The sequence below is a fragment of the Mugil cephalus genome, chromosome 3, assembly GCF_022458985.1.
Source record: "Mugil cephalus isolate CIBA_MC_2020 chromosome 3, CIBA_Mcephalus_1.1, whole genome shotgun sequence".
Taxonomy (NCBI): domain Eukaryota; kingdom Metazoa; phylum Chordata; class Actinopteri; order Mugiliformes; family Mugilidae; genus Mugil; species Mugil cephalus.
The window spans coordinates 5,927,776-5,954,089 of NC_061772.1; the positions used below are offsets into that span (position 1 = coordinate 5,927,776).

General features: G+C 41.2%; 1 protein-coding gene across 2 annotated transcripts in view; it reads left to right on the plus strand.

Annotated features, from left to right (window-relative positions):
• sbf2 (SET binding factor 2) overlaps positions 1-26,314 on the plus strand; it is an 87,195-nt gene that overhangs the window by 15,013 nt on the left and 45,868 nt on the right. For both annotated transcript variants that reach the window (XM_047580245.1, XM_047580246.1), the window contains exons 3-7: positions 14,591-14,728; positions 19,490-19,624; positions 19,940-20,050; positions 21,560-21,665; positions 25,887-26,019. In XM_047580245.1, the coding sequence (XP_047436201.1) occupies positions 14,591-14,728; positions 19,490-19,624; positions 19,940-20,050; positions 21,560-21,665; positions 25,887-26,019 (623 nt within the window). The remainder of the gene's footprint in view (positions 1-14,590; positions 14,729-19,489; positions 19,625-19,939; positions 20,051-21,559; positions 21,666-25,886; positions 26,020-26,314) is intronic.

A 26,314-nucleotide genomic window follows, 5' to 3' on the forward strand; every position in this document is an offset into this window, starting at 1 on the left:
GACATGCTGAATAGGATTCGTATGTTGAAATCTTCAATTGTCCTGATGAAAAAGCCCCTTGAGGAGTAAGCAATGACAGAAAAGAGGGGATTGTTCCAGAAATTTGCTTTCCTACTATGTGGTGTGTGACAAACTTTGGTCAAGAGCCAAATGACTGAAATTCCAACTTTGAAGCTTTAATGAAGATACACCATAGTGTTTAACAGACCCACTAGGCAATTTGCATTTTGGCTCTGTTTCGGGCTGGTATGTAAACCATTATTATTTGCAGATTTCCTCGACTCCATGAAAAAGAAAATGACTCTTTTACAAACACATCTGTAGAAAACAGTGGATGAAGCTGAGCACGAAAAGCATTTTGTGGTCACAACAGGCCCCCAGCGAACTAAATAACCACAGATGAGGAATGCACCAAGAAAAAGCGTTTACAACTTGAGCTTGGAAAAATGTGTTTCTAATCTTTCCAAGCAAGTGATGATGATAGAAACCAGCTCAAATCCTCATCTGTTATGGATGAGCCAGGTCTTTAGATGGAGGTCAGTACTTCGTTCACCTAGTATATTTCCATCACCTTGCCCTCCAGTGTCACGGCGCAGTCCACATGGTTTACTGTAAATGGACAAAGAGACTGAAGTCAGTACTACTGTGGGGCCTGGTAAATTCCACCAACAATTCCAACAATTTGAGAATTAATAATAGCTACCTTATATTGTTTTGGACATTATCAACTAAACAAGAGTAGCAGAGTGAACTTCTATTTCTGTGACACTATTTCCGATGTATTCCTCCCATACTCACTACAAAGGTTTTCTATGTTTTCCCTCCGAATAAGTACAAGGAGTCTGACATTGATAATGTGACAGACAAAAAATAGCTAAACTGTGTTGTTCTAAACATAAACTCCCACCAACAACACAATGAGAAAAATGTTAAGTTAAACCTAATGACTGCATTACAGGCAAACCGCTAACAAAATTAGCATCTACATGGTTTGGAGCGTTTAAGTGCTTCAGTGATCTGAAGGCCCATTCAAGACTCAACACGTGTGAGCAAATCCATCCCCTTAAACGTGGAAGGCCACGTGCCCTAGTCATATAATTTAGGGCCAGTGTCAGTCTACCGTATTGACAGGTTATTACTGTATTTTTGTGAGAGTCCGGCGCCCTGATGGAAAACAGGGCTCGTGAATATTTGTTTGGAAGGTCTGGCGGTGACTAAGCACTTTTTGGGATCTTAGCAATAACGTAGTCACAGATCGCCTGTAGCAGAGTGTCGGTGATCATTCCTGAGGTGTGCTGTGGAATACACTGCAGCTGGAGTTTGTTACCTTCCCATCCCAAACGCAGTGGGATAGACAAAGCAAAGGATTCCTGGACATTTTGGAAAAGATGTTTGACTGGAACTTACCGCCAATTACCAACAGCACTCCTTTGCACTCTTTTAAAGATGTCTCCTCACCCAGCCTCTCGCTCAGAACCCCTGGGAAGTTTATTTATTCGTTCTTCTTTTTATAAGCTGGAAAGTGATGGTCTGTTTTTCCATTCAAATTAACCACTTGAAATGAAACGGGCCACACAAATGCCAAAGCAGCGCCTATGATTACTTTGGTGTTCACTTTTGAATTGCTGAGTGGGCTTGTCTCATTACGAGCATCCCTGGTTAAAGGCTTGGCGCATATTAATATTTGTAATGTTTGCTGCTTGTAGACATATTGGTGTAAAACCAGTATTTGTTCGCTCCACACCTCTGTTAGTCAATTTGCCCTTGAGTGTTTCAGGCGTCAACCACCAGCAGTGTTTTCTTTCATGTTTAATGAGCCATTTTAAGTGTTGGTATAAAATCTAATGTGTAGGACAACCACATTGACAATAGGCTTTTTAATCTTATCCAAGCACTGATGAGTGTTTGGAGTAACAACAACACAAAATCTTGTCCAAGCTTGCTTTTGCAGGTTGCAGTGCTTGGCAGGAAACTGACATGACAACATTTTTTACCACCAACTTCACCTAAATCAAACTTTTGTGTTTTGGCACAGTGATAGAAACCTCCCTCTGATTTCCGACACAAACGCTTTTAATTACATAAAACTAACAGAGTAAGTATTATAGACTAGATTTATCTCTTTGTTCTCATTAAATGCACTAATCCATGCCAGTCAGTGTCATCTGAATGTTAATAATTTCTTCACAAAACACAGTGTTAATGTTGGGTTTGGTTATTCGATAAACATTTGCTTTTTTCGTGGAATGTAAAGCTCATTTTTTCTTATTGTTGAATATGAAAAGCAAAAGCTATACGATTCAGAATGTACGTGCACACATGTGTATTGTTTTATCTGATGTCTTTATTTGAGTTCCACTTGTAATGCCTGACAGCTGGAAAAAATCATCCTTTTCATGGAAAAGTTTAACTCCTACAAACAACCTTATGCTGTACGCATAACTTGACCACACAGCATACGTTTGATTGTAAAAATAATCCAAAGGAATGTGACATATCTCAGACAGTATGTAATCTTTTGACTGAAACTGACCTCTCTGCACCCTGAAAATGTCAGGCACTGTATACTGTGTAATGGAAATGTGTAGCTGTTTGTGTTTATGCTTCGCTCTGTGTATGTGAGCGTTGGGTGAGGAGGGACGCCTTGACAACTATGCCCGAGAGGTCAAACGCATTCCAAAGCACCACGGAGTTCAGCGTCGAACACGAGGGTCAGTTCATTACATGTAGCCTGCAGACAATTTTCTGCCAACGGCCTCATTCCTGCTGTCTCCTGTGTAGTTATGATTTGCGGCAGTAAAACAAAATGTGTCTGAAGAGGTCCCCTCATGAGTTCTATTTGTTAATTTTAAAGATTAAAACACAGCTAACAGTAATAAAATTACTATCTGAACAAGAAATAGACGTGTAAACTTTTGTTGATACTAAATGGTCAAAGTCAGGTTTTAATGGTATTTCACCTGTTAGCAAAACTACTAGTAAACAGATTAACTGTGTAATATCTTTATTCAGCATCAAGGGCTTGTATTAAGCATGCATTTATTAAGCTTTATTAAGAGACACATATTGGCTAATGCTGACTCACTAATGTTAAAATATGGCTTTTAAATGTCAGTTTCAAATTTAATGCTTTTGGGTTTTTACCAAGTAATTGGGAAACTTCATCTTGACCTTGATTGGCAGTCTTCACTACTTGACAATATATCTTAAACTAGTCAGAAGAAAAAAAAAATAAGCGTAATATTGTAGAAATATTTCCTGTGGCTTCTCTAATTTTCTTTGTCTGTAATTGTGTTGCGCAAAAGCATTTTACAACAATAATTACTTTTAATTGATGCATATCAACATAATAACGGGTTTGGTTCCATTTCCAGTAGATTGCTAAATATGCCAGACATGAACTAAAGCTGTTATGGGGGTCAGATGTTTTTGAAAACCCCTTTGCTCAGCAGTTTTAGATCGACAACACAGTAGCTGAGGCAGAGTGTTTGTTGATGTTAAAACCTTCCCCTTGTCCCTCTTTGACGTATTTCTTCATTTGTTTTCAAAGTTTGCATGTGACCTGTCCTCACCTTTACAGAGTGTAGCATTTAGCCTTAGGTTTGGTAAAAACACCTTGGCCCAACTCTGACTCTTTCCACTTCACAATAGAAACTCTGCAGCGACCCAGTGCGATGCACAGTGTGCGCTGTGGCTTCTGTTCCGCTCAGTCAGCTCGGCAAGTGGAGTTATGCCTCCAACTGCATACAACGCCTGTCATTTGCTTTTTGTCCTTCTGCTTACTCAGTCATATATTGGTAGCCATAATAGTCAAAGAAAGGAAGACATTTCCACAAATGTCCACCGCAGTGACCCAAGAACCGAAGCCAGTAAAAGTGCTTAGGATGCAGCTCTTCTAATGGCTACTAGATTCCTCTGTCTAAGTAAATAAGTTTCCACAACACATTATGGTCTCACTGGCTAAATTTATCTGTGGTGTGTTTTTTTTTTGTTGAGTGTAATTGCTTGATTGACAAGACTGTCTACCACACTAAGTGGCTGCTGCTTTCTTGTCGCTCCACAGATTCCCCAAGGCGTCTCCATTCTTTGCCCAAATTTGATTTCTAACCCTAAAAACTTCCGCTACGGTGGTCCCTGGTAGACCCAGATCCACTCCTCAGAAAGATTCCACAACATTAAGAGCGTCAACATTAGCACTACATCTTTCCCTCTCTGCTGTCCAGAGTTTTAAAGAAGGCGGGAGGACTTCCTGTTGATATAAAAAAATGTCTGCAGGTGACTGACTGACTGACTTTCATGGATTTCTCATTTGCGTTGTTTTTGTCTTCTCCATTTGTGTCAGTCGTTTGCTTCATCAGTACGTTATCTATAGTTGACCAAATCACATAGATTACAGTATACAGAGTGCCCTCTCTGTCCAATAAGTTCCACAACCATCCAAACACAGAATGGAGAGCAAGGATTGTTCAGTTTGTGACAACCATCAGGCATAACATTATGATTGCCTTCCTAATATTGTGTAAGTCTCCAAAAGAGTTGTGATTCATCAGAGAATGGACGTGTTTCCTCTCAGGGTGTCCTGTGGTGTCTGGAAACAGAATGTTGGTAGTAGATTTTCGTGTGTGTGTCTGTGTCTGGCTGCATCCTGCTGAGGATGGCTGCTGTCATCAAGGAGTGTCATTGCTATGGGGTGGAGGTGTCTGGTCTGGTCTAGGTGGGTGATGCACGTCTAAGTAATATTCCAATTGAATGGTCCAGAGGTTTCCCACCAGAACAGAATGGTCAGTGTTATTTACTCTCATGGTAGTGGTTTTAATGTTGTGGCTGATTGGTGTGCATACTCTAAATACAAAAAAAAAAAAAAAGATCTGTAATAGCTTATTACATTACTTATAGAAAGATGCTTCATATGTAATGCCGTATGTATTCCCTACTTGTTTTCCTCTGACCGAAATGTTCAGACATAAAATTTAAAAAATGCTCTTCAGGGCTCCTCAGATGAAGGAATGTGACCTGGCGTGACCAGACTGTAAACCCTGCGTGTCATTTCTCAGTGTAGAACGTTGAATTCTTGCACTCATCCCTGAATCCCTGCTGTAATTAGAAACGTGCATTGTACTCCCAGAAAGGATGCTAGAGTTATTCTGAAAATTTGTAAACTACCGCCTTCACGTGTTGATACGTCTGCCAGGCGGGAGTACAAATGGAAACGTTTTGGGAGAAATTGATATAAGAACTTTGTATACACATTGTTTTTCACAAAGAGTACTTAGAGTCCCGTTAGACCTGACCCCCCTGGGCTTAGTTCAGGTTCAGATCACTTGAGAGAAGACTCCTACAAGCATCCATCTAGCCTTGTTCTCTCTCCCTAGGTTCGGGTAAGCAAATCATGACAAAGCTAAACTGCACTATTCACAATCAGCCATGTTGGTTAGTCAGAAATTTGCCGCGTTCCAAACCACAGACTGATGAAAGAATGGAACCTAATTGTATCACTTAATGAAGTCACTCAAGTGGCCATAGCTTGACATGGCGCTCTGCACGTCGGTCTTATGATGTTTGTAAAACTATGAGAGAAAAGCTAAACAGTGCATTCCAGATAGCAGGAAGCCATTCCAGCCAGGAGGATAATGGGATCATGTGTTTGTCAGGAAGATCCACAGATGAGTAATCAATGCTTTATGTGCCAGTGAAGCTAAACACATCAGGAAACAAAGCTGGAGCTGTCAAACAGCAGGACTTTCCATACCAAAAAGCACTATGAGCTAACCAGGAAATGGGAATACACAGGATGAAACTAAGCCAGAGTACACTGGAGAGCGCCAGTTCTCGAACTTGTAGATAAAGTGTAGTAGATTTTAGTTTTCTACACTCGAAAAAATGTGCTCGCTCCCTGATAGACCCAAATCTGAGAATTATAAATAGAGAGCTACCCCCAAAACAAAACACAAATGTGTAAATAGCTGCACAGATCCCATGCAGTTGTGAAGTGGTGCCAGGTTGACAGGTCCAGGACACCAGCAGTTTTTGGATACCCAGACTATCCAGCACATTCTCTACTTCCCATCTGAAGTGCTGGCTGGTTTCAGACGCCTCTTTACTTGGCTACTGGTGAATACCACAGTTTGTGGTAAAAATGTGCTGACTACTGCTGACACCACCGCTTTGGCCGGTCACATAGCTTGTGTCCACCACAAAGTCACAATGTATGTATGTTGTACATTTATTGATAACCTATTTATTTTGAGGCCTACTTATTTGCGTTACATTTTAAATGTTTTGTGCGTATGTGTCAGTCTTATCCACTGACAAAATAATACCAAGTTACACGTTTTTAGTCGTGCTAGTAACAGTGTGTAGTGAGGAAGGCAGTGCTGGGTGATTATCTAGCCCTGGAAGAGCTAATACTTGGTGCAAGACCTGATGCTGCAGACGTCCAATTCAAACGTGCATGCAGTTCCATTTGTGTTGTAATTGGTGCTTGCCACAGTGTGCACTGTTTATTATTATATTATTATAAGGGCCGCTCACAGCGAGCACAGTGCTTCTGTGGATGTTTCTTAAAGTCTCAGTGTGACTTTGAACTTTTTAGTTACAGGATACTAGATAAAGACTGGGCTGTAGCATTGAGTCATTGATTATTCCCAAGGTGTGCCAAGCTACACAATAGCCCTCACTCAGCATTAGTTGCCTTCCTGACCCTTGCACAATGGGCAGACACAGCAGACAATTTGTTGTGAGCTGGAAAAAAAATTCTCACTTGAAGTTTAAAACCTTCTTTGTTTTCTTTTTTTGAATGCTAAAGTGGTGAACTAATAATCATCCTCAAAACAAGCTTCCATTTTGTTTTTGTGGCAGATTCCTGGTCTTCATAATGACCATGCCAAGCCTGGCGGACTTGTGCAGACAACATTCACACCAGACCCTTGTAGGCATGTAGACATGTCTGTCTCTTTCTGACACTTTCCAAATTCACAGCTCACTCTGAATGCGCTCCGCTAGCAAAGAAGATCAATGATAGAACAAATCCTCACGTAAGTGAGATAAATGTAGGACAAGGTTTGAGACACTTTATATCTTATTGGAAAGCTTTTACTAAGTTTTCAGTCTTCACTTAGCTGCTCAGCCATCAGTATTAGAGCCAGGGCGTCATTTATCTTTTATAGAATCGCTACTTCAGTCACTATTCATAAAAGTGCTTTGAAAATGTTTACATATTATATAATGACATATTATATAATGCCATGTGTTATGAGTTTGGACATCACATTCAAAGTATGTCATAGAAAACATCCTCTGTTTTTGTTTTAGAACAACACCATAGGCTGTGGCCGGATGCCAAGTTTTTTTTCCTCATACTACAATTGTGTTCTTTCAATATGTCCTCCACTCAGAGGGTTAAGTCGTCCAGTCTGTGTCCAGTGGTGAGACATTTTCAGGATAAATGTCTCACTCGAATTGTTTTTTTGAAAGTTAAATGGTAACTGTACAGTTTTAAAGAAACCATGCACGTTAAAAGGGTCACCATTCAGTAGTTTGTTGTGTATTTTTTTAACAGAAAAATGTAATAGTAACACATTGATTACAGAAAAAACAAGGTCATTTTACACATGTTGTGTTAACGCCAAACATTTGTGAGATCTGCATGTGAGGCTTAATGTGACAAAGGGCCTTTGTTGGCAAATGTATTCTTGTGAGTTCCGCAGGAAGCTCATTAAATCCCTCTGTGCTCATACACACTCTAACACGCACTTCACAAATTCACAATTACTCTTGGCACTACATTACCATATAGTCAGGAGAGGAACCAGATTTGTTGTGGTATGAATGCTCTTACTAAGGGCAGAAGTGAGACCAAGACCTATGGTGAGTGCTGTGACTTAGCCAGCGCCCCACAAGGCGGTGGAGGAAGCACCTGTTTCACAGTCATTATCTGACTGAGCTCTGAAGGGTTCAGCACTATGACGCAGGGCACCCATTGTACAGATCCACAACCTCGGGACAGAGCTGTTTACACTGCACTTTCATGCATCACCACACGTGATCAGGAATATGTTTTGATGTTTTGTGTTTACTTTTTGAAAATAAACTTTAACGGTTGCCTTGTACAGATACAGAAAACAACCTTATTACCTCAGCCGCTACAGGTAAAAATGCTACAGTAATGATATGATGATCAGAAGTGACATGAAAAAAAAAAGCAGCATCCAAACATTCAAATAATGTCATAAAACTTAATTCAAATACATACAGTACATGCTGTAAAAACACATTAAATGTATAGGGTATCAAAGTTTGGGTGGCCGCTTTGGGACTCTGGCGCCCCCGGTGGTCCTACAGCACAAAAGACACTGTCGTCACTCTCAGGGAACACGGCCAGCCTCCCACACATCTGACCCGGGGACACGGGAGGCCCTCACACTTGGAACTTTAGGTACCGGTTATTGTGCTCTGTTCCTTAGTACATAAGCAGTGCAGATCAGACGCAGGTGAAGTGCTGGAAGGTCCGATGCACATCTGCAGTCAGTCTAAGTTTGGAGGCCAGATATGACCTTTTAGCAGGAGGAGGCATCAAGGTCATTAGCTGTGTGGATAAAATCACCCAAAGCCCAACAGTGTGTCAGGGATCTCGCACAACTTATCATAGGTTAATACTGTATTTTGAAAATTTGTCAGAAATAGTCAACATATCAACTCATGCATGTCACTGATTTGCATCTACTTGTAGCAGTTGCTACAAAAATCATTTAAAAACAGGTCCACACTACCTGCTGGTGGGGGTCACTCACTGTATGTAGTAGTGCGTGTATGCGGGACGTATCGCTCACCAATCCTTTGTTTTTCAACTACTGTGTCAGGCAAACATTGTAAATGTTTGGTTTAATCACTGCTTATGCCTGAAGTCCTTCAGTCCTTTAGATGTTACAGGCTAATGCTAAGTAGAACCAGAATTGGAGCAACTGGGCGCTGTTTATAACTCTTAAAGCTCTCTTATCTACCATCGAAAGTTAGAAAGTCAATCCCTAAATATTATTACTGTTGCTCATGCTTTTAACAGTACAATGGCAATTGCAACAGTTTCTGTTTATTTGATTTGAGAAACTGGGCTTTTATATTAATTGGATTTTCTCTTAAAAGTACAGTGCTGACAGTCAGCCTGTGATTAATAGAGTAGTATACAAGGCGTGCTCATACATGGCCCGGTCCGGTGGTGTTTTCCAAAATGTTTTAAGCTTTACGCAGCCGATCTTAACGCCGTAGTTGCTTCAGTTTTGACAGATCCCGTCACCGTAATGGGTGGATTTATTGAGTTATGATTGTTTTTTTATTGAAGCAGTTTCAGTATCAGCTTTATCACTCAAACCTTTTATTAAATAGTGCCGGGAAAATCCACAGACTTTCCTTGGATTCGGAAAGGGAACTTTTCTGTTCTTCTGGATGTTTCACATAAGGTCCTTCCACGAGATGTTATCCAACTCGTTTATGCTCGCAGCCACTATTAACCTACTTTTGACAAAATCAGAGTCACTATAAGGGTTGTGACGCTCGAGGTCTCGCTTGAAAGGATGAAGACCGGATGAATCCATCTGACAGTGGAATGATTTAAGCACAGGAATGCCTTAATTCTCCAAGGGGTCCTTTTTATTTTCCCCTTTCTTCATTCCTGTTTCCAAATTGCATGCGGTGAATGGGTCGCATGTTTTCAATTTATGTTGTTATTTTGAAATAAAAGATTTGCCCCCAAGTGAACAAATCTCCCCGTGGTATGTCGGAGTGCAGTTGTCTTGGAGACTGTTGCTGGCCTGTGCATGACAGGAAAAAATAAAGGTTGAATACCTTTTTCATGTTCAATAAAAATGTCATTGTAGTATTTTGGTTCTGATGTTGCATTTCCTGCACATATGGCATTTGTGAAGTCAGACATGTGTAGAGTTCTGTTTGCAATGTAGCTACGTGACTCTTTATTCCTCGCCTGACTAGACATTTTCTTTAATTTACTGTGGTCCATCATGGTCGACTAAAAATATCTAGCTCTAAAGTGAACCATATGTGCCTCGTATTGCATAACGGATCAGCCAAAGGAGCCTGGAGTGTTGGTGACAGCGCGGGGAGAAGAGTTGAGGGTAGGAAGAAGAGGGGAGATGCCACCCCTGAATCTTCTGTTTCGGAGCTAAGCTGGGAGCAATAAATTACCCCCCCCCCCAGGCCACTGAATAGTATTGCGATAACAGTACTATTATGGTCATTTTGTTGACAGATTTTTTTTGTAATCATCATTCTGACCTTGAGCCGAGGCTGTGCATGTTTGTGCGCCTGTTTTGCGCGTCAAGCCGCTCGACCGGAGCAGCCGTCTCTGGTTGTTTTGTCCGCCGCTCATCCTGCAGACCTTATAAAGCCGCGGTGCTGGACAGGCGACATGCCATTGACCTTCTCAACCCCGGCCAGCCCCTCTCTGGCCCCTGACACTTAGCTCCTCACTTACCGTCATTGTGTTGTCTTCCTGGCTTGCGACTCCTCCACATGAATGGGGGAAGAACACGGTAGAGGGAAGAGGATGATGGAAGTACACGGTGTAGCGCACATCTGTCGCTGAAGTTTTCCTGACCACATTGTCTTGGCCGACGCTTTACATAAAGGCTCCATCTATAGTTCAGTCTGTTCAGTCTTCTCCGAAAGAAAGAAACACAGAAACACCTGCTCAAATATTTCTGATAATGTGGGTTCACAGTTGTTTACATTTTTGTGTTGGATCTGTTAAGGGGGCTGCCCATAATCCTGCATCGTCTTTGCAATCACCTCTCAAAAGTCTTTGCATAAAATATTTTTTTGTCGTCGTCAGAGGAGTGTGGATGAAAATGTTTTCTATTCTTTCTGTCATTCAGTTTAGGTCATTCTCGGATCAGAAGAAACCACTTAGTCTACGCACGTTGTATTTCTGTGCGGAGACAACGTGGAAGAACTCTGGTGTCTGATTTGATTTAAGTTTGTAACTCAACCAAATTCTGAAATAAATAAATCCCCCTTTTTGCAACTGAGCTCATTTGTGGTAACAGGAACTCTTTAAAGATTTTATGACTCTTCGAGGTCTGTTTGTATTTCCCTAAGTACAGGACTCTCAAATGTTGTGGTTATACTAAAAACTCTGTAAACCTTTTCCAGTCGTGATTCAGTTGTGTCACACCAGTGAAAAAACCCATCTGACTTTAAAGGGAGATGCCATTGTCTCTTTGTCCTGAGTCATCTGTAGTAATGGCCGCTGCTGCCTCAGTTATAGTTGGTCTGTCTTGTCATAGGGGGGGAATGTACGCTTGTCATATTCACCCGTAACCCCCTGTGTTGCCTGCTTTTTCTTGTGATTGGTGCCGCTCCTCAAGCGCTCCGCTGTGACGATGCCTAGCAGGTCAGACTGCATATCCAGTGTCGTGGGCTGAGTCGGTGAATAGTGCGGTCGGGAGTCAGTCATGCCAGGCGGTAGCACATGACGCGGTGCATAGGGCAGCAGTTTTGTCGGCTTTGACATCAATGCTGCAAGTGTGTCCCAGAGTTCCTTTGTCACTTGACTGAGGTCTAATTTAGGAACGGGAGATGTCCTTTCTCTCTGGTGTGTGTGTATGTGTGTGTGTGTGTGTGTGTTTGTATATGTGCTGTATAGAGACTATCTTTCTTGCATGTTGACCTTTGCACCTGTTGAGCTGCAGTGGATGCCTGTGCCATGCTATAGATGGATGTACAGTACATGGATGTACAGTACATGAGTGTTCAGTACAGTTCAGAGAGTAGCACAGGAGAACACAAACACACTTCACACAGCTGTTTTTTCTGAAGTTATCTGACCTTTAGATTGATATTTCTAATAGAATTCTCCTTCTTAAACTTATCTTTATTAAGGTGATTAGTAAGTTAAAATATTTAACTGCAATGAATGCATGATTTATACAGTTATCAAGCGACTGACAGTTTTTTAAACAACATGTTTTAAATGTACCTGTAAGAAATGCTCTCAACACTCTCATCAGCATGGAAGTAAATACGCTTGCTTTGTTCATATCATATTCAGAGCTAAGGGCTCTCTGCTATTCATTCAGGAGAAATTTACCATCACATTCATTTATTACAGCTGCATTCCTTTTTTTTGGCTAATCTTGGTCTAGTAGGACCATCCTCAGAAGTGTGACCATGTGTGTTTACTTTTACACTGAATTCTGTATTTGACTAAATTTCCCAAGTTTATACAAGAAGTCAAGCGTGTTTTCTTTACACATAGCTAGCTGCATTAAAAATGATAAAATGTACAAAGCAAACTGCAGCCATTTAAGAGATCCCCCCTACTTAGAAACAGAAAGGCAGGACAGACCAAGAAATCATCATCGTCATGAAAGTGTGTTTAAAGTCATATTAACGTCCGACATGTTGGATAAAAGAAGCCATAAATTTTTACTTTGACTTTCTCTCATTCGTTTCAAAGTTTGTATTGGGCCCAGCTGCAGTGTTGAACCCAGGCTATGTAGTTAGACAGCAATAGATTGTACGTAAAATGATGTCGCAAGTCAGTCCCTGAATGCGGTGAAGTTTACTAAACACTATCTTTGAACCTGTGCCAGCCCTCAAGTGTCTCTCTGCAGACCAACAGTCAAGATAACGGCGTAAAGGAAACACTCCTTTAATATCGTGGAAGTCAATTAATCTTTTCACCATTGTGTCTCCACGTGCTCTCTGCATGCCGCTGTGCCGCTCTCGCAGATGTATACAGTCCTGCGATTACACACAGAAATATAACACGGCCACACTCACAGGATGTTATATCTCCTGTGATCTTCTGAGCTATGCAGTCCCAAATGTGTTTATCTCTTCGCTGACAACAATGAATGGCATAGTTGGAATAGTTTAGGACGGGATCACAGTTATCCGCACTTGTCCTTGGATCCTGTCTGGCCGGAGTGTGCATGCACACACGCACAAACACACCTCGCCACAAAGCAGGTTTAACAGATTTCCTGTGGACTATTGTATGAGCTGGAAGATGGTGGCATCCTGGGCCAAACCTCCAGTCAATCCCCCCCCCCTCGCTTTTTCCTCCCTTCCTCTCATAATCTCTATTTTCCTGCCCTCCTTCTCTTCCTCAACTCCCTTCTCTCTCTCCTCTTATTTTTTTTTGTGCCCAAGAGACACTACCTTGCCAGTGTATTGGTCTTTGGCTGTACACAGATCCATCAATCCATCTGTTTTTGCCCTCACCCACGTCCTCCACAACCCAGCCTCTCCTCCTCCTCCATGTGTCCCGTTATCCCCTGTGTAACCCCTGAGGAGCAGTCTAAACACCCTTTTCAGAGCCAGGGCCAGGTGGGCCTCCAGCAAAACACAGAGAGACTAGACACAAACACTTGGCTCCCTCACCAGATGCCTGCCTCCCTCCCAAATGTTGGCACTCTGTCATGTGCCACTTTTGTTTTGAGTGTTCTCAGACAATAATGCATCCATTTCTCAACACGGTGTGTTTATTATTGACTAGAAAAATTGGAAGTGTTTGTGTGAACATTGACAGCAGTCTAAGTGTCTAAGTCTCTGTAAAATAGTTTCATTGATAAACTGTATGTCTTACACAACACCATCTTGGAAAAAAAAAAAGATCGTGAAAAAAAAAAGAGGTTGTGTTTTTCTCCCCAATTCACAGATGTTTTCTGTCGTGATTTGAAATGACTCACGCGGTTGCTTTGAGATTTAAAATATGTGTAAGATGCTTCTTATTATGGTAACAATGTTTTGTTGATCACAGTTTTCTAAAAATGGCTTCGGTTTTGTCATGCATCGAAAATTATTGATTTATGTGATTTTCAAATCCTGTATGAACAGTGTTTGGAAATAGGAGTAGGAGAACATTCCATGAAGAGTTGGATGAAACCTCCGTGCTCTTGGAGAACGGTAACAATACGGTGCTTCGCTCGGTTGTATCTCAACAAGTTGACTCAAAAACTTTAATACAAACCACCTGAATACACAGAACCTAGGGGTCAACCTCAATAAATGTTCTTAATTGGTATGGATATATTCCAATTCTGACAGGTGTGAAGGTCAATATTTGTCGTGAGTCCGTGAATTTAACAGGCTTCGTCCAGCTGGTGTGTGTTGTTACGTTGCTCAATGTCTTTGGGATTTTCCACTGTTTTTTATTTTATAAGATGTTTCTTTTTATGTTCAGACAGTTAATGAGATCCGGCACCTTTACTGCTTGCTTTCAAGGAAATTTATTCTGAACATGCCATTTCCCGCTCTATGGCATGCTTGGTAGATGAAATTGCTTCTCTGGAACAGGACATCCTGTCTATGCTATCCCCGAGGACATGTATAATGGCTACGACTAACTGCAGTAATATGCCAGTCCTGTTTAAGGTTTGAATTGTTTACTGTCAGAAAGTCTGAAAGAATGTGACAATCACTGAGCTTTTGAGAAATTCATATGTTTCACGGAAATGATTAGAGGTTGAGTGATTAAAGGCAAAAGTCCCTTTTAGGGACAGTGTTGCTGTATATGTGATCATGGTGCTGTCTATGACGTTCTCAAGTAATGTTGTTTTTCTAACTTTCTTTTCAGTTCTGCCAGCCTGGAGGTTGGAGGCTGTCCAGGGAAAGGAAAGCACCCACCTTTTTCACCGTTGTGCTGACAGATATCGATTCCGACCGTCACTACTGCTCCTGCCTCACCTTCTACGAGGCTGAGGTCAATCTGCAGGTAACCTCAGTTCATGCACTTGTTCCTCGCTGAATTCATGGGAGTGAGCTTTCTCAACCATCAAGGCTGTTGTGGCCTGATGCTGTAAATTTGTGCCTCCCACAGAGGGTGTGTTCACTCTTGTATTTCAGTTCTCAAAAGCAAGTAATTTATAAAAGTTCTAAAAGTTTTAGACGACAGCAGAAACGTCCTGGTTGGCCCAATCCTACCAAAAAGGCAAAGCAAGAGGTACCACATATGTGAATAGGACTGAGTTTCAAAAATTTCAGTCAATATGATTCTATTTTCAGATTAAGATTGATTTCATATTTTAAATTTGTATACATTATATATTCCATTCAACTCAATTTTATTCATATACTGTCAATAACAATACAAAGTGTCTCAAGACGCTTTACAAAAACCGCCTGGTGGCAAGGAAAAACTCGCTTTGAAGATAGATAGATAGAAAGAAACCTTGAGCAGAACCCAGCTCATATGGAAGGACCCATCTGCCCAAGGCCAGTCAGGTAGAAACAGAGAAGAGAGACAAAGTATATGACATTTCCTTCATCCTCTCGTTAGAAATGTCAGTTTTGCGGGACTGGTTTTTCATGGCGAATGTTGTGAGACTGCTCAACGAGATTAATCCACATGTGAGGTCTGAAAACACACCTAAAAGCTGACTGGATTCTGAAGGTATGACGGCAGAGACCTCCATATAAGCGAATCCATATGGAAGATTAAAAGAGGTCAAATATGGTTGAAATTCCACAAATCTCCGAGACCAATGGCACTGCCTATGCCACACTAGTTTGTAAAAATATGAAAAATATGTAAAATGGTTTTGAAACTCTCTAAATGAATGAATATTGAATCAGGTCAGAACCTTTTAAAAATAGCTGAAACGATTCAGGAAACGGTAGCACTACCCAGGCCTATATATGGATAAGGTCACACCCTGACCAAACAGTTGCATGGCATACATTTTGTGATGAAATTTAATGGCCCATCCAAACAATGTGGTGTGCTGGACTAAATGTAATGGTAGCCAAATACAACAAGAAGAGCCAATGTTACTTGAGTATTCTAACCTTTCAAATCATAATACCAAGAACAGTGGGTTCATATTTCAGTGGAGCCACACCAGGGTTTGTTCGGTAGCAGGCGAGAGCGCTGAGGAAGCGGGTCTCAGTCCACTTGTTTGGTGGATATTGAAAATCGCAGGGCTGCCTTCACACATGTGCAGTGAAGTTCACTAGAGAACAGTGCCTACTAAGTGTGATCCCTTCGGCTGCTATAACACCACCACAATAACATGAGTTGTACTTCATTCCTCTTATAAATACCATCAGCCTCTGGCAGCCATCCAAAATTCATAGAACCTTGGTTACATTTATAACTCTGTTTTATTACGGTCTCCTCTTATGATGAGCATTGGGTCGACCTCGTGAATGTCTCTCATGAGAGACTCCCGCAGGGATATCTTGGATGGGCAGTGTGCTGGTACTCATTGTCTGTTTTCACTTTTGCTCGTTTTGTTTTGTTGTGTTTTTTTTTTTTGTTTGTTTTTTTTTTTTTGTTTTTTTTTAAGGAATGCTTGTCACGTACGTGATGTTTTTCACTATTTCAGGCGTTACTAGAAAACAAAAGCCTAATAAATTGTGACTTGGCCGAGGGATTCTTTTATAAAGGAGAGGATGGACCTGTGCGTTCCTCCGTGATTTATTTATGCATACAAGATTGTGTTTGATTAGTGGTCACGGCACAAATGTTCAAAACCCCATAAATTATTGATTACAGATTTGTTTGGACGGGTTCATTTTTATACTTAGGAATGATCTTGTTAATGTCTCTCCCAGCCAAAAGCCCACAGAATACCAAGCAAATTGTTTCACTGTGTTGGCCTTTGTTAGAGGCCTTAAATGATTCCTGTCGCTTGGCCCACAGTGACTTCACATCCTCTCACATGTGGAAGGCAGTCGTCAATCACTTTCCTGTTAGTTCAGCAAACATTTTCAAGTTAAACTTAAAATGCAGCCGTACATGAAAAGGGTGTGTGCTTTCAAAAGATGAACGAGTCACTTCGGAATGTCGAGAATTAACTTTGTAGTTGGTTTCGATTCCGCTTTGCTCGACTATTTCCGCTCGTTGTGTGATTCAGGCCTTGTTTACACAAACATTCTCTTGTTTGCATAACTGGGCACATTCTTCCACCTTGGGTAAAATGCATCAGAGGAGGAAGGATTTGGGGCAAATTGCCACATCAAAGATAGAAAATCACTGAAACAAACCCAGTTGTTAATGGTTGTCAAGTGTCTCTGCCCTCACTTGTATGAAACATGTTGGAGAACATGAGTGATCTTCCTCATTCGGGATTGAAACTTAAAGGTTTAACATGTTGGATTAATGTGTTTATACTGGCAAGAATGGAACAGGAATAATTTCCCAGTTGTGTAAAGTACCTCCAGACGGCAGACATGTTCAGTCAAATGCGTCACGTAATCGTTTGGTTTTGGTTTACGGCAGCTGTAACACAAATACAAACGATCAGGGTTGGCTACGTGCCCAGTCCAACGCAGCCATTTGAAATGTGCCTGGATTGAGCCTCTTACCAATCACCCACTATTGATCAGGACATCCCTAGGTTGCTGAATCAGTTCACTCATGGGCTGGCTTACAATGGCCAGACAAATACCTTTAATGACCTTTAATCTGAAAGCTCTCGGTTAACTTTGATTCTCCTACGGGCACACGCCACAAATGGCTGTGGATGCAATGGGATGCATCAACAACAAACATGTGACCTACGTAGCAGTTCTGCATGGGAGAGTCATACTAACTAATTCAGGTTTTTTTTTTTATCATTTTCACTCCTGCAAATGCAAATCTCAGAATTTCGGTTGAATTTGAGAAAGAAAATTCTCCAAGATCTCCAAGATTTCTCCAAGAAACATTTGGAAACGTTATCTTTTTTATCTTTTACATGACTATGCTCTGCCTTTTTTGACAAAGAAATGAATGCTGGTTTATATAGCAAAAAGTTGCTGCAAACGAAAAGCCTCTGAAAAGCGTTTTGCGTAAGAGTTAATAAAAACACGAAGGCATCTGGAAAAGATAAATTATGTTTTTCTTCTAACAGTTTAAGTGTTACTCATGTCTGAAATAGGTTACAGTAACGGAGGTATTTGTCTATGCTAAAAAGACACTTGACTGAGACACGTGGTTACTTGGTGTAGATTACCTACTGCAATGTGAAGACTGAACCAATAAACCTTTGAGTCTGGCGGGCTCCCAGTGCGCACCACCACCTCAGCTTCAGTGTGAGGTTATTCATTCGATCGGGCTATATTTGGCCTGATCCAGACGCCATGCAAACAATCGCACATTCCAGTATTCACTTTACAGCACTGAAGATCTTCTTGAAACGTGAGGGTGTTTTAACAATCTGACATCCTTATCTATTTAGTTGGATTCCAAGGATTGTCCAGACAGGCAACTTAGGAATGTGTTTTCTTTAATAATTGAACCAAATCCTAAGAATAATGGAGAAATGTGACCCAATCTGAATGGGATATTTTGATCCTACTCTCCTTGGACCTGAGATACTTAAGCGCTTGTGGCATGTTTTCACTGTCTGGAGAAATATACCAGATTGTGATAAGGGCTTTAGTGAGGAATGAGCGCAGAGAGGTTGGTGTATTAGTTTTGAAACAGAGATCCACAACAGACATGGTTAGGACCATATTGAAACTGTAAATTGTATATCTTGCTAAACATAACAAATGCTCGGCGTTTCGCAGTTTTTGGCATCTTTGGCGCCGTCAGTAATGGTTTTGATGTTGAACATTTGCTGGGACCCTGAGGGCAAGAAGTATTAATCTCTCTAAACTAACTTTATCTCTAAGTAAATCCTCTCAAATGATATTTGTCCCTTTGGAGGCAAGATTCATGTCCTTATAATTTTAGAAAATGTGTGTTCTTTCAAAGGTTCCACTGGGATGAGCAACTGTGTTAAATCGGGCCATATTGGGAAAGGAGATAATTGATAGTTATGACGTTCAAAAATGTGTCTCCCCTCTTTCCAATCCTAAAACAAATGAGTTTTTAAAAGATTTTTGATGCAAGAGTTCTATCCTGGATATCTTTGTTTCGGGAAGGACTACATTTCCTTTACTTTGCAGAAATTGCAATCGAGAACATTTCAGTTGTAATTATGTGCGCCTTCCGATGTTTTGTTGTTTCTTTTACTAAGACCAAATGCCCTGAACCCTGGGCATTTGGCTGGGCCCCACCGACACCAAGTGTCGCAATCTCATCTGCTACGTTGCTAGTTCTTCACATAAAGAGATTGCATCTCAGCAACAGAGAAAGACATAACACATGAGTGCATTGAACACACACAAAAACACAAATGATGGTGAATTATAGCCCTACAGTCTGCTACAACTACTGTTAAACCCATTTTGTGACCCTAATATGGAAACTGGAGGATTAGAAGGTGGGTGTCCATTGAATAAATTCCAGCACTTTTTAATCCTGATCACATTTATTTTTGTTTGTCCAGGAAAATGTGCAAATGCTACGTGTGGTATATGATACATGCCAAGGCACATACTAGACATGGTGCTGTGTTTGAGGCCACGTGATGTCTTCACAAGCTAAACCAGGAGCTCAGTGATGCTGGCATGCTCTACAGTACAATTCAAGGTCTAAAGTCCATGGCATTGTGTTGAACTCTTTGCCTGAAATCGCCTTTTTTTTTTTTTTTTAATGTTCCAGGGATCAAAGAGTATTGAGGCTGATGGAGATGAAGACGAGGAGGCAGAGGAGGATGGCCTGATCCAGCCAGCTCAAGTGTTTGCACCAAAAAGTCTCATTCTCGTGTCCAGGCTGGATTACCCTGAAATATTCCGGGTAATAACACACCATATGATTAAATCTTGATTAAAAAATGTCTTTCTGTCCGTCGAGAAGAAATCGCGCTTTCATCTAGCAGTCTCGAAATGATGCTAATCTACTTTGTGCGATCAGCAAAATAGGTCAAGCACGCTTAAGTGTGAGCATGCTCTTCAGTAAAGTAAATAAGTCACAGACACACAAGAACGGCTGATCTTTCATCACGGTCACGATTTGTGCAGAGTGCCAGTCATGCTTTTGATGGTACTAGACTCTCTGCTCCGATAAAGTTTTCTTGTAACCTTCTTGTAATTTCACATTTTGTCTTTACAGGGTTGTTTGGGTCTGATCTACACAGTGTACATCGATAGCCTGACTTTCCCTTTAGAGGGTCTGGTGGCCAACCTCTTTACATTCCAGGTTCCTGTTGCTGGCGGATCCCAGGTAAGTCAGACCTGAGACACCTGCACCACAGATTTGTCGGTTTGCGGTCTGTTCAAGGTGAGGTGGCGGGGGCGGGGTGGGGGATGATGGCTGAGGTGCTAAACTACTAAAATGATTTATGTCTGCTGTGAAGCCGTGTTCAGGTGCCAGAGATTGTTGTCCAGCCACAGGCAGTCATTTACTAATACATCATCATAATTTTTTCCAATCGTGTTTCTCGGAGAAAAATACCTCAGTCAAGACAGCAAAGCTCTTCAACTGTGGTTATAGCACTTTAGAGGCGTATATATTTAAAATGTCACTGCATTAATACACTCTTCTGTAAGGAAAGTGCTTAGTCTGCTACAGTTTGGAGGCCAAGTGTCAGAAGTTACAGAAGCTGTAAACGCAGCGAGCCAAAATGTGTCTCAAACGGACTGGAAAATGATTGTTTATGTTTACTGCTGCCACTAGTGATATATCGGTGTCACTGAGGTAACAGTCTGATTTGGTTTTAAAGGATGTGCTATGAGGAGGAATTTGGCTGGTTCCTTACACTACTTAACTCTCGACTCATTAGTCAAATCAAATACACAGCTGTGTCAAGAGCTGTATGGATGGAGGCTGCATCTTAGTCTGGAGTCATCTTAGAGTCACATTCAGGAGTACATCCAAAATATGAGATTGTGTCTGCACTGGTGTCATCACCAGGGCGGTTATGTCTTCAGACCGTCCATTCATAAGTGAAGATGTCTTCACTGTCAGCTCCATATCTCTGCAGTGACACAATGGAATTTCTGAAATTTTGTACAAATGTTCACTTTGACTGAACTGATTAGATTTGAGGTGTCAAAGGTCAAGGTCGCTGACCTCACAGAGCACATTTTTGGCCGTGACCCATGTGAACAGAAAATCGCAGCAACTCCTCAAGGGATTTTTTGTCAAAAAAAAGCGCGGACACTTTGACTCTGTGATGAACCCATTAGATTTCCGTAGCCAGAGATTGAGATCACTGTGACCACACAAAGCCGTTTTTTTGTCGTAACTCAACATATCTCACGTAAATGATAAGATGAGGATGTGGTAGCATTTCTTATCCAAAAAGGCCAAAGATCAACTGTTGCATCATATTGTTCTGCAGAAACGTTTTAATCAATTCCTTCACTATATATGTTAAATGAGCTTAGGCAGCGTAGGTCTAAACAGCAACTGGAATCATTGGTGGAGGCGTACGACCACAAGGCAGTAGTTAAAGTTTTAATTTAAGGGTATTTTTAAAGGATACTATGATGCCCACAGCTACATCACTGGTTATATTTCTGTGAACATGTCATTGAGGTTTTGTTTGGCCAATGGCAACAGATGGTTAGTTCAGGCCTGCTGCAGCAACGTCTGTGCAGCACTGTCTTCTAGATTTGTTACAACCAAAGTGCACTCAGCTATAAATCTAAACAGGTGACGGTCGCTTACAGTCCTCGTAGCGGAAGTTTATTTTTTTCTGACCTTTACTGCTTTTGCTTTTGTTTGCAGAAGCTGTTCAGCCTGGGAGCAGGAGACCGGCAGCTCATCCAAACCCCTCTGAACGACACTTTACCTGTCACATGCAAGAGCGTTGCTCTGCTCTTCCAGCAGCTGGGTGGGTCCAGACGCTAACCAGCAGTCATAAATCAGCACACAACGTGTTTATGACTGTGACTTTGTATCTGCGCTTGTTTAAGGGACTGAATCACTTGACATTCATTTGTTTTTGGTACAAGTCTACCTACAGATTTTATTGACTCAACAGTAGCTCACAGTAGCGGTTTGTCATGTGTTGTTGACTTTGCAGTTAGGTGTGTTGCTGCTGACTGTTATAATCTGACAGCAGACAGATTATATTGCATGACGTACTTCACATTTATTCTTGTCAGATACTAAGAAGCTCTGTTTTAGTTTCTGAAACACGTGCTTGTTAAATCGTTGACGTAGTTTAGGACTTTCGCTGTCACTGTCATTAAGAGCGATTAATTGTACACTAAATGTGTCTGAGGCAAGATTATGTAGGTGTCTCTCGTCAGAGTTTCTGTAAAGTTGTCGGGGCCAGAAAGAGCACGTTGCGAATATCTGATGCAGTTTACCGGTTTCAGATTGCAGTGTGTGCGCATGGTGATATTGGTTCCGGCTTAAACTATTTTCAGAGGCAGTACGTGCTTTGATGCATACAGAATACCTGATTCACAATGACTAAGAGGAGTTAGGATCTTATCACTTTCCTCAGCACTTAATAAATACGTGTATTCAAAGGTCATGAGCTGTTGTTCATTGTATTTGGAGACGTTGAGGCCATCCCCAAAGAGCTGAGAGTGAAATACAATTCACCTGAAGTTTGATTTGTAATGGAAAGTTGGCCTTTATTTAGCCTCATTTGATTAGAATAATGTGCTTCAAATCAGAGTGGGCTCTATTTCCTGAGTGTATTAACACCATCCTCTTTTTGTTTGCACGGAGAGCAGAGTGTGCACACAGGGGGGGTGCTCACACAATACATGGAATCAGGGTCATGTCGAAGTTATTCGTTTTCAGCCGTTCTAGATGCACAAAACAAACCATTGTTGATCTTCTCTCCAGCCACGACCTGTCACTCTTCATGAGCCGGATTCCATTAATCAACACAGTGCATCACAGCGTGCAGCGCTGTTTGTCTGTGAAGCAGCGACGAGGCTGCAACACAAGCGATGCTGGAAAGGTGCTCGGCATCTGTTACTGTTCAAAGTGAAACAGAGCTGTTCATCGGGTTAATGTTAAAGTCACGCATGAACTGTAAAAACTTAACACGGATTCAGTTTCTAAACCTCACAGTTTAAGAATAAATTTCAGTGACACTTACAATATTTTGCCTCCTTTTGACTTCAGGCAGGTACGGCAGTCAGCGCTCCCTTCCAACTTTATTGACAAATTCACCGTGTTCTCACGGTTGTCTCAGCAACGTGTCCGTAGAGTACAGCAGCACGGCGCTCTGAAGCTGCATCAGTCAGTTAACCGATAAAAGCTGTAGTCACGACCATTACAGCACTAAATACTACAATATGTGTAAGATTCTTAAACAAAATAACACTGTGCCAGTTAGTGGACAACAGGCTAAACGGGTTAGCCTACTGTTACTGTTTGAAATATAGCGTCTTATTGGCCCCAGTTGGTAAAACAATCCGGGGAAAAGCCGGACTAAATTTAGAAAAAGCTCAAAAGGAGAGATTTTCATCCTCTTGATCCCGCTTCATGTGCCTTCATGTGAATTTGTGAGAAAAACATTTTAATTTGAAATAAGTCGGTGGAAGTCTCCTAATGGAGAGTAATACGCATAAAAGGCCGCAGATTTGTCTTTTATTTGAAATGTGTTCTCATTACTTGTTTAATCAGTGAGATTGGTTTTATTCTAAATTGTTTATTATGACTTGGAAAAAGTTAAATTCGCATGTCTGTATGAGTGATTTATTACACTAATATGTAATACATCTGAAAAGACAAATTGTGTGTTATGGTTGGCCTGTGATTTGGAGTCGGTTCTTAATTTTGGACCCCTCTCTGATTGACACCACTGCTTTAAAGGAATAGTTTGACATTTTGAGAATTCACTTTCTTTCCACGAGTTTGACAAAGACGCACATTTCACTGTCGTGGAATATAATATCTTTACCTCATCTAAAGAATTTCTTTCATTGAGCCGTCTTTTCAACATGTAAGTCAAGAAAGCCAGTGTGTCCTAAAGCTGTTGGATATAAGACAGTGAAGATACCTAACCCTCCTTTTATCCTTTTGACCCCAATCAATGTTCATCATTGAAAAAATAACAGTAGAGGGAAGGTCAACTCACTGGTAACAAGGGGTTATTTATGTAATCAACAATTAAACAAAAGTGCCTGACACAAAAACGTGGTCAACGAGTTTATGTAAATCATTTTCTTGAGGGTAAAATGTGTTAGTAATATTTGAGGGTTAAATTAGAAAGACTACACACCCTGCAGTTGCATAAGCGTTGTTATCTTTTGCTCTAAGTTACGAAAGTGCTAGTATCCAGATTTAACTTTATTACAGAGTTGAGCTTGCTGTTTTTATCTCAAATTAAATTTTTGGCAGCCATGATTAACACGCCTTCGCTAAAAGTCCTAAGACTCTAAGCCTTATATTTGGCATGCAGACACGTCATGATTATCAATCACATTTCCCAAAATGCTGAACTATCCATTTAACAGTAATTAGATGTTTGTCTGCCTTGCAGACAGTGTGGGGGGTAAATGTACGACCATATATGTATAATGGCTCAACCTGTCTTATCATCACACAAGTATGTGTTGTTATCTGTCTATTGTTGGTACTGCTGTTGCGACAGTATAATTGTTTTGTTTTAATGAGGAGCAGGACATTCATGGAAAAAGTGACTGACATAGACTTTGAGACAGTTAATTATTCTTCTGCGTGTTTATCATAGGTCAGTTGATGAGTTGCACGTAACCAGAGGGAGCCAATTGTTTTGTTTCCACTAATTAGATCATCCTCATGTCCATTTAAGGATAGGTTAGTTGCTGTACACACAGTCAGGTCGGCACTTCGTGTTGTGCGCACAGGTCATCGAGTCACCCAAGAGGAATGTGTGTTAAACATGTCACACTGCACAGGAAGTACATCCCCCCCTGGGGGGTGAGATAAAACTGGCCATCAACAAGTCCTGCTGTTTGTTGTTTGTTGCCTTTGTCTTTTCTGCTCTCCGGCGCTGTTGCTGCCACTTTTTATTTAGGGCTCGGAAATGTGTCCCTGTTTCCATTAGATAAGTAAACACCTGAACCTGAGGTGTGATTACAAAATCGGAGCATTGGCTGTTTATTCTTTTCGCAGAAAAAGAAGAAGCTGCCAGAAGCACACCACTCCGTGTGGTGAGACGAGACTGTCAGATTTTATAGAGCGCCGTGTTTCCTGTTTATCCACGGAGCACTCGGCTCAGGCAGCCAAACGTCCAGACTCAGCGCCCCCAGTGGTGCGGACTTGTCTGCCGGTGTTCCTCTCTCCTTATCACTCCAGCGCGTGATGAATTGGCCTGACAGTGGCTTGATAGGAAACAATAACAGGAACTGTAAACTTAGAATTCTTCCCGATTGTCACATTGGTATTTGAAATATTATTTATGCTGTATGAGAGTGTGTGGATTTCCTTTGTTTTTCATGAAATTTCCCATAGGTTTACGTTTGACCATTTAGTTGTGAAAATTGATTGTGTTTGTCGTGTTTAACTGGAAGGTCACGTGGTTCAAAATAGCAGTGAGCGTATTGTCCATGTTGTGCTGTAATTCTAAATCTTATTGCCGTTACTGACCATCATGTTTTGTTTTTTTCTTGGTGTAATTTCTATGGTATTGGTTTGATCTCTATATTCCTGTCATGTAGTGATCCAGTAAGATGGTAAGACTGCTTCTCTTAAGAAACAAAGTGAGAGTTTAAGGCACATCTGTTATCTGCTCTTGTAACCGTCACGTCAGGCCCCTCATTGCGCTTAGGTTTTACATTTAAAATCAGATATGAATAAACTTATTGCTTTATGGATCGTGAAGATTAACGGCCCTAATGATTGTTTCCTGTGTCCACACTGTAATGGCTACCTTGCACAGCAACAGAGTACTGTATGTTTGGAATTGCAGCAATCAGTCTTGAAGCTGTGATGAATATTCACAGACTCTCCAACTGGATGTTGTTTGTTGCAGTCCGTGTTTGAAGTTTGAAAACCTCCACAAATAGCCCTGACCGTCTGATGAATGTCCGGGAACAATGTGGCCGTCACATTCCAACGTACACCTCATCAATTTAATTCTCTGTTGTGTTTCTCCTTTCAGGAATCCAAAACGTCCTAAGCCTGTTTTGTGCGGTTCTGACGGAACACAAGGTTTTGTTCCACTCCACCAGCTACCAGAGGCTCGGAGAGGCGAGTCGCGCCCTAGAGGCCCTCATGTTTCCTCTTAAATACAGGTGCGTGCGCTTGGCTCCATGGATGGAGCAGAGTCTCTTGGGACTTTCCACTAACACTTTGGCCAGTGTCATGACTTCTATAGCTTGTGATGTGATTGATAATTAACTTTGGCCATAGCTTTGTACATTTCTACAAAACGGATATGGCATAAGTTAACGCGTCATCACCGTGTAAATCTTCTTCAGTTTATTTTTCCACTCACTGTCTTGTCAGGATTCATTCCTAGAAATAACTTTCATTCGTCAAGGGATCAACTTCCTTCTCTCTCTACAGATTTATGCATCGCTATCTCTC